At 36.0% G+C, this 9576-nt stretch overlaps 1 protein-coding gene across 1 annotated transcript in view; it reads left to right on the top strand.

The window, feature by feature from the left end:
- LOC132061569 (glucan endo-1,3-beta-glucosidase 8-like) overlaps positions 1-4806 on the top strand; it is an 8357-nt gene extending 3551 nt beyond the window's left edge. Inside the window, exons 5-6 of the mRNA XM_059454353.1 lie at positions 3654-3847; positions 4034-4806. Coding sequence (XP_059310336.1) covers positions 3654-3847; positions 4034-4806 — 967 coding nt within the window. The remainder of the gene's footprint in view (positions 1-3653; positions 3848-4033) is intronic.
- Positions 4807-9576: the final 4770 nt, after the last annotated feature.

The raw sequence follows: 9576 nt of genomic DNA, 5'->3' as shown, positions 1-9576 counted from the left end.
CTTCTACAACACATGAATTTCATTCATTTTCATGCACACAACATACTCAAATATCCATAACACATAAGAAAAGGATTAAACCTTACCTTTTTCCTCACTTCTTCACTTGACTCAATTTCACAACTTGTATGAATATGTGTTTTCTTGCTCCACAAACCACTTCAACTTACTAAGAACTCTTCAAGGGATTGTTTGGCTATGAAGAACAAGTTGTGAATTCTCTTTTTTTTTTTTTTTTTTTTTTTTCGGTTTTCTCCTTTTTTTTTCACTAAGGCCGAATGGCCATAACTCTTTCTCTCTTTCTTGCTTTCTTGAAAAGTCTAGGGAAATAAGATGAATAAATCATCTTTCCCCTTATATATATACATAGCCCCTTCCAATAATAATCAACCATCTTGCCCCTAACTTGGCTTAATTTAATTTGGCCAAATAATGCAAGTGGGGTCCATGGCCAAGTGGCCCCCTTTCTTGAAAATTCTAGCAAATTTCTTCTTTTTCATGAAAAATTATTTTCCTTAGTTCCAAATTTGCCCCTAGCCTTTCTCCATATTTCCATGAGTCGTGTTTAATTTACCTTTTACCCCCGGCCTTTCTTAATATTCCCACTTTACAATTTTCCATACGCAACTTGTGTCACTTGCCTTGGCTTACCCGAGGGTACAAAATACGGAATGTAACAGACGCAACCCCACGTCTTACCCATATAAGGCGTGTTAGGCCATAATGCACTGGGACTCGAACCCAACGCCGTATCATCATGGAGCACTAGGACATGAACCATATGTCTTACCCTCATAAAATGTGTTGGGACCCAACCCGACATCTTATCATCATAGCACGTCAGGATTCAAACTCGATGTCTTACCCTCATAAAGTCGTGATAGGCTTCTATAATGTGTTAGGACCTGAACCCAACTTATTATCATCACGGTGCATCAAGACTCGAACCCGATGTCTTACCCTCATGGTGCGTAGGGGCTTAGCTTGAACCCACTGTCTTATCCTCAAATAATGTTTATCACGAGTTCTCTCATTCACTCCAAGGAGTGGAACATAATTTATTGTAGCCACAACTAGGCATAAAATAATCTCATAATATATTTTCAAAACTTTTTTTTTTCTTTCCCATATATGCTGCTTCAGAAGCACATTTGAGAGCATAAAATATGTTTTCTTTACATTCTCGTGATTGATCTCAAATCTATTCAAATCAATATTCATGTATTGAATGTCATATCTTAAAAGCCAAAAAGATTGAAAATATAGCTTGCCACTTAGCTGATAACGGCTTTCAAAGCTTATTCTTTTCTTGTACAGTAGTGAGCTAAAAAAATTTCACATTACTAGAAAACTTACAAATAATAATTTTCTACAAGCAGTGGAGCAGTTCATCTTCAAATCAATATTCATGTATTGAATGTCATATCTTAAAAGCCAAAAAGATTGACTTAGCTGATAACGGCTTTCAAAGCTTATTCTTTTCTTGTACAGTTGTGAGCTAAAAAAAATTCACATTACTAGAAAACTTACAAATAATAATTTTCTACAAGCAGTAGAGCAGTTCATCAGTAATAAACATAACAAGCGTTTGAAATTATTTTCATTTTTTTTGTGATCATAATAACCAATCATAATTAATAACACCTTGAACATATTATCACTTAATTTAACAGTTATAAAGTATAAAATTATATAAAAACTCGCCTTTTATGAGTCTTTTTGGTCTTCAACTCAATTGGCAGTTTTGTTATACTAACCCGACGTTTATACAACGCTTACGGGTGATTTTAAATTTCAAGTAATATGGTACATATTTAACATAGTTATGAGACACAAGTGCTAAATTACTTCTCCACATTGATACTTTTAGCTCTAATACACTTGTAAATGTTATAATTAACTTCATGCGAATCCAACAATAGCATAATTATTATCTCAAACAATGTTGTTTTTTCTCATCTAGCATTTCTCTTATTACTTGTAAATCCGCTAAAAGGTTATTCCAATGGGCTAGCTATAGGTATCTGACGGTGCTGCCTTGTCCTATAGGCTATAGCCTATAGGGATGGACTTGTTCATTTCAATACGTGAAAATCTAGTGTAGAAAATAATTTCTCCGAGCCTATCAAATCCATTTAAATTATAACAACCATTGTCGTCAGTATTGCTTCATGCTTATGTCTTGAGAATTCAAGATATAATTAAGTTCTAGACTGATGTGTAGTAGAGTGTAACTATAACTATAATTTTGTATGTATTCCACAACCAAATTAAAGTAAATCATTTGGAAAGGTACCTCGCTTGACGTTCGTAACACAAAAATGAAAAACCATACTGAAACCTTCTCAGTTGATTAGAGCTTCATGCTGATAACATGTTGTAAATTGAGAGCAAATGAAATAATATAAATAAGATATATTTAGACAAGAGACGTAGAGGGGAGGAAGAAAACTTTTCTTCTTCTCTCAAGTATGCATTTCCATGGGCCAAAGGAGTGTCGTATAATATAGTTTCAAATAGAGTCAGAAATTTCACTAAGGGGGTTCAAAATATAAAGAAGTAAACACAAAAAGAAGCCAAGGGGATAAAAAATCTACTATATATACATACCAAATGATTTTAACATTGCATATATATTGTAATCTTTCGATGAAGGATGTTCATCCGAACCCCTTTGCAGTACCCTAGCTCCCCCCGTAGTTACATATAAGGGTGTCAAAGGGGACGGGATAGTCCCGGTCCCACCCCGTGTCCGGCCTGGTCCGGCACCGGACTGTCCCTGTTCCGGTCAACGATGGGGGAGTGGGCAGAAGGGGAAGGGGGACGGGTAGGGGGGCGGAAGGGGTGGAAAGTCCCGCGAGGGCCCCCGCCGTGGGCCCGTGCACGATCGCCGACCGGTCCTGCCCCGCCTGAAAACATTAACTCTTAATTTTTTATTTATTTTAAAGGTGATCACTGGTCAGCGTTTGATCGTTGGAGGTGGGGCCCAGCTGCTGGGTTTGACCACTAGAAAGTGGAAACAAAATTTAACGTTGGGACTCCAACGGTCTCATTTTCAGCCGTTGGAGTCCCCTTTTCCCCCAAAAAATAAAAATACCCCCAAAGTTTAATAAATTGCATTTTAATCCAAATTCTAAACTATAAGTACCTCTTCATTTTTATTCATTTTCACACAAATCATCCACCAATTATCTCTCTCTCTAATATTTATTATCAATTATATCTCTCTCTAATATTTGGTGAAATATTATTATTATTATTTTGGTGAAGTGGGCAATATTTGAATTTTGGAACAACTTTCAAGCTTCGAGTAACATAATTTCAATTTCAACGTTTACGGTTACGTCCCTTTTACGTACGTTTGGTACACTCGTTCCATCCTTTAAGTTATTTAATTCTTGCATTTTATTTGCGTCTTTTTTTCAATTAGTTTTCATATTTTATTTTATTATACTTTGATAATATGTCTAAAAAAGTTAAGATCCCGGTCCTAGGTAAAACTGTCGAAATCCCTAACCCTTTTAACCGTAGTAGTAAGGGTAAATCTGGTTCTTCTAGTAAATCTAAAATTCAATTTAGAAACAATACGGAGGATTTCACTCATGTTGATGAAACTGAATTTTTTGTTCCCCCCGATTTTCCTCCAATTCCAGAAGATTTAGAATTACAAAGCAAGCCTTGGATAGAGCTTATGCTAATTTAGAATTTGATGATTTGGAAAATTTAGAAGTAGAAGAAGGCGAGGAATTAGATTTAAATGAGACACCTACTAGTCCCATTACCGAAGCTCCAACTCAGACTCCATCTCAGTCTGGAGCTAGTTGTCCCCCTATACCTCCTACTCGGGGTACGACTAAGGCACAACGTCCTAGAACTAGTGTCGTATGAAAATTCATGACTTTAGATGATACTAAAACTCAGGCTATTTGTCACGAATGTAAGTAAATTTTAAAACACGGAAGCGGTGGAGGGGCGGGTGAGACGGGTGGTTTAACTAAACACTTGAGAACATGTGTTGGAAAACTATACTTAGATGCTCGATTAGCAGCCGAACTTAAAAACACACTGACCGGCGCTAGTAGTGCCGCTCCCGGTGGATCCGTTGTGGGATCTAATATGGTCCAACAAACTTTAAATCCTTCTAACCCCGCTATCACTCAAATGGCTTATAATAAAGATGGAGATCGTGAAGAACTAGCTAAAATGGTTGCGGTTTGTGGCTTGCCTTTTAGTTTTCCTTCTAACCTCGGTTTTGTGCATTATATTAGAGCTATGTATAACCCTAATTTTCAAGGCATTCCTAGATCCACTGTTAGAGCCGACATTTTTAAATTTCAAAGTGATTATTGTCAATATATGCGTCGTGTGTTCCATCACCTAGATACTAGAGTGTCAACACATACTTCTGATATAGGTCGTTGTGTTAATGGCAATGATTATTTATATGTTACGGCACATTGGATTGATCATAATTGGAATATGCAAAAGCGTATACTTGGTTATAAATATATTGATAAGAAAAAAAAAGGTTCTTATATTTCTACAAATGTTCTAGACATTTTGCAATTATATGGTCTTGTTGACAAAGTATTAACTGTTACATTTGATAATGCTTCTTCCATGACTAAGAGTGCTGAACTTATGGCTATAAGAATTTTCCCAATTAACCTTGATATTTTTCATGTCCGATGTGCATGCCATGTTTTTAATTTAGTTGTAAAAGATGGTCTTGATTTATTTGAGGGTTCTCTACAAAAAATACGATATGCTTGTCAATATGTTTTTAGCGCTTATAAGCAAAAGTAGAATTAATTTGTTTAAAAAATATTGTGTTGAGCAAAATTTGCACTCGTTAGAAAAATTCCAAAAGAAGTTTGTACTAGGTGGAATTCTTTATATGAAATGCTACTTGTTGCTCACCAATATCAAAAACCCCTTCAATACATTTTTAATGCACATCATTATCATCCCCATGAACAAATACAAGATAGTGATTGGAATGAAATTGAAGGACTATGTATTTTTTTAGAAAATTTTTATATTGCAACAAAAGCATTTTCCGGTCAATACTATCCTACAATTGCACAAATGTTATTTTATATTTGTGGGCTTACAAAACTATTTGCGGAATATAGAGAATCAAACGAACATGAGGAAGCCATTGATGAAATGATTTTCAAATTTAAAAAGTATTTTTTTGCTATTCCCGATATTTATTTGATTGCTTGTATACTTGACCCGTCTTTAAAATTAAGAGGTGCTCATGGACTTGTTGACAAAATTTATTTGCGGTTAGATATTCCTCCTAATAAACATCCAAATGTTGAAGAGTGTAAATGTAGCATAGAATTAAAAGCTAAATTAATGTATAATATAAATCTGAAGAAAGTAGAAGTGGAAATTAACGTCCTTCACAAAAAAATAAGGCTAAATTTGGCAATAGAAAATTTGATAGATCAATGGATGCTGCATGGCTTGGTATTGCTAATACTCAAAATGAAAGTGATCTTGAATCTTATCTTGATCAGAGTTTGGAAAGCATCACTGTGGACGACGACGACAATGAAGATATTTTAGGATGGTGGAGGAAGCGTGGCAAGGCATTTCCGTTACTCTAAAAAATGACTCGAGATATCCTAACTATTCAATCATCATCAGTAGCTTCGGAGGCAGCTTATAGCGTGGCAAGATTTCAACTGGGAGATTATAGACATTCTTTAGCACAAGATAGCTTGGAGATTTCTGTCTTATTCAGGGTTTGGATCAACGCAGAAAGAAGAAATCGTGGGCTACCAAAATTAACCCGTCAAGAAGAAGAAGAATATGAAGAGATAATCAACACTAATAGCGATGATGGCATGGAACTTATGGACCGTCAAGGAGATATACCAATTCCAGAATTGAATGCAACGGAAGCGATACGACAATTAGAAAAAATGTACATAGATCCGTACAAGTTTTAGTGTGATTATTTATAATTAACTACTTAGATGCCTAGTTAAAACAGAACCCTTCCTAGAAGGTGGCTGTGTAGATTAGGTGATCTTATTGTAACTTAGAGGCCTAATTAAAACAGAACCCTTCCTAGAAGGTGGCTGTGTAGATTAGGAGCTCTTCTTGTATTTGAGACTTTGAGTCAAGTTTTATGAAATTTAAAAGATCTATTTTGAATAAATAAACATAAAGTTCTTACTTGAAATTATTTTTCTTTACATAACTACAAAAAAGAATGCAATTCTTAATAAAGATTATAAAGACTTGAAAGTATATTTAATATTATGTAGTAAATTAAAAATAATAGCCCTCAAAAGTTAAAAAAATAGCCGTTGTTAAATACATTTAAATACTTTCAAGTTATAAGTTATAAAAAATAAGTAGTTCTTACTTGAAATTATTTTCTCCTATTATAAAATATAAATACCTAAAAATAAATCCAAGTCTTTAAATTTTTTATAAAGACTTGAAAATTTAATATTAGCTAATAAGTTATCAAATTAAATGTTAAGTTTGAAGTTTTATAAAAAAAATCCCCCGCCTCACGTCCCCCCAGGCCCGTCCCGTCCCCCCTTGGAGTGGGACGGGACGGGACCCCAGAAAGTCCCCCAAAAGCCCGTCCCCCCAAAGTCCCTGTCCCCCCAAAGTCCCCCTTTAAGAAGTCCCCGTCCCGTCCAGTCCCCCCAAAAAGTCCCCTACCGCCCCCCTGCCACCCTTAGTTACATAGCACATCCCAAAGGTTACAAGAATTAAGTGGCCATAATAAATTGATACATGTATACTTGTGGTTCATGGAATGTAAACTATTGGTAAACGAAAACTTTAATGTATTCATAGCTTTCTTCAAATTCTTAAAAAATAACCCTGTTAGGTCCGTTATCTTGGAATGCCAATGTCTCAATGGGAAACTCACAATTTTCTGGAGACAGGGGCGGACCCACGCTTGATTTCCGGTGCTCTAGCACCCATTGACCCCGACGGTAACCATATTTATTTATATAGAAACTTCTTGAAAAATGGATATATAAATTGAGTAGCACCCATAAACCAAAAGTTGCAGTGGGTGCTTTGGTTGAGAGTTTGAATTGGAAGGGCATGATGGGTTTGGTAGTGGATCGATTCCCAGGTGACACAATATGTAAGAGTTTTCCGTCTTTTCTTTTTACTTGACTTTTCCTTCTTTTTCTCCCATCCAGCTTGTCCTTTTTTTTTTTTTAGTTAAATACCACTAAGCAAGCTTTAGTGGGTTTTTTATTAATAAAAAAATAAAGTGCAAAATAAAATCAAACGGGTCCAACAAAACAAAATAGACAAACAAAAGGGGATTTGGGTTTCCTAAATAGAGAAGCCCTAAATCTTAAAGCAAAAAAGGCCAATCTCACTCAAGTTGAAATTTTTTTGTCCAAATCAAGTTGTACGAGCCACCGTTGGGATCTGTATGAACTATCGAAGCAGCAGCAGAGCTGTACGAGGTTGGATTCGTTGTTCCATCACCGGAGCTGTTGCTTAATCGGAGCTGCACGAGGTTGACGAAGCTGTTGTTATTTCCATCAATCAGAGCTGCACGAGGTTGCATTCGAGCTATGTTATCGGCTATTCATCTTCCTTCACTGCTTGAGCTGCAAATATTGATCCTGAGCGGCATGATTGTAAGTATTCTCCTTCTTCTTCCGAGATCTTCTTATGTGTTTATATGCTCAAGAACTTCATCTTGAAATTGCATGTTTTGGAGTAGCCTAGAATTTCTAAATATCCTGCTGCGATAAATGAATGTCTTCCTTCTCCTTGCGGTTAATACCATATATAAGTACCCCAAGCTCTCACCGGGTACTATGAATCTTAACCAACTAGAGTATTTCTCAAGGATTAGAAGAAACTTTTCACTTTAGTTAGCAGAAATTTAGCAGAACCTAAGTAGTTCCGAAACAACATTAATCTTATTGCTGCTACAAGGGTTACTATCTATTAAGCTTTGTTAAATATTGATAAATTTCCAATAGGATGAGCAAAGCTAATACCACACATTTGGAAATCTGTCAATATAAAACAAATGCCTCCCATATAGAATCCTCTTCTTAATCTGGATCTCTTCCCTGAATGTTCCTATTCCTTAGATTAGGGATATGAGCCTTATCTAGGTTTAGGATTTTTCTTCCTGTGGAGGGTAAGTCGTAAAATGAGTTGAAATCTACTTCACCTGCAAAATCAAAAGCATAGTTAGTTAAAAAATCTACCAGTGAGTTCCCCTCCCTAAACACGTGTTGAATTATCACATTGCCGGTGCTCATTTTCTTCCTTATCCTTTCCACTTCCACAATGATAGCCCAAGGTGGATCCCAACTACCTTCCACTACTTTCTTCAACATCAATGAATCTGTTTCCAAGATCAGTGGAAGTTTCCCTTGTCTCATACAATATTCAATTCCTTCAAGCAAAGCCTTAGCTTCAGCCACCGCATTAGTATCATCATTAATTAACTTAGATTTGGCAAACACTAAGTCACCTAATTCATCCCTAATACATACCCCAATAGAGCTAGGTCCTGGATTTCCCCTGGATGCACCATCTGTGTTACACTTGAACCATCCCCTGGGTGGTTTTTGCCATGTAACAATTTGTGATCTCACTGAAGATGTATTTTCTTCTAAATACTTGATCAAATCTGGCCATAGATATGGAATCTGCAACCATGGATATTTCACCTTTGCCAAATAATACAAGTTATTATTAATCTCATGTACCACCCTCTTGAAACTAACATGACCTCCATGTCTTTGGGTATTCCTCCTTTTCCATAGCTCCCAAATAATCATTGATGGAACAACTTTATAAATAGGTTTGAGCTTGTTACAGTAGTCAGCATCCCACCATGCCTTGACCACTTGATGCACCTGAATTAAGTTAATATGCAGACCTGCAGCTGATATAAACACTTTCCAAACTTCAGTTGCAAAGGAACAAGTCAGGAATACATGTTTAATTATTTCTTGTTGATATTCCCTGCAAGACCAACACCTTGAGGCTATGGAAATGCCCATATCCCACAACTGATCATCTGTAGGTATCTTTAGCTTCCATAGCCTCCATAAAAAGAATGAAATCTCGAAGGGTACTCCTTTTATCCACATATGAGAATAACATTCTTGTATAGGGGCCTTTTGTCTTATAATATTCCAAGCACTACTAAGAGAAAACTTGCCTGTGCTAGTTTCCATCCACCATGGTTTGTCCCAATTCCCTTCTAATTCTTCAAATTGAATTTCCCTTCTAATGTGTTCTGCAATATCCTCAGGAAAATTTTGTTGTAAAAGTTGATCATTCCACTTTCCATCCACAATTAATTCAGCCAATTCTTCAATGTGTTCATTAATAGGAAAATCAGCAGGGACAGTATGATATAGAACTCCCAGTTTAGTCCAATTTTCATGCCATATATTTGTTGTTCCTCCCTTAATTTGCCACCAAGTTTCCTGTTCCAACATTTCTCTAGCCTCTAACATTCTCTTTCAAACTTGTGATCCAGATTTTCTTTGAATTACATTTGGAATAGTCTTTTTTACAAAAAAGACTTATTCCACATGT

The sequence above is a fragment of the Lycium ferocissimum genome, chromosome 6 (assembly GCF_029784015.1).
Source record: "Lycium ferocissimum isolate CSIRO_LF1 chromosome 6, AGI_CSIRO_Lferr_CH_V1, whole genome shotgun sequence".
Classification (NCBI taxonomy): Eukaryota; Viridiplantae; Streptophyta; class Magnoliopsida; order Solanales; family Solanaceae; genus Lycium; species Lycium ferocissimum.
Note: the sequence above shows the minus strand (reverse complement) of the source record. Positions and strands in the feature narration are given on the sequence as shown.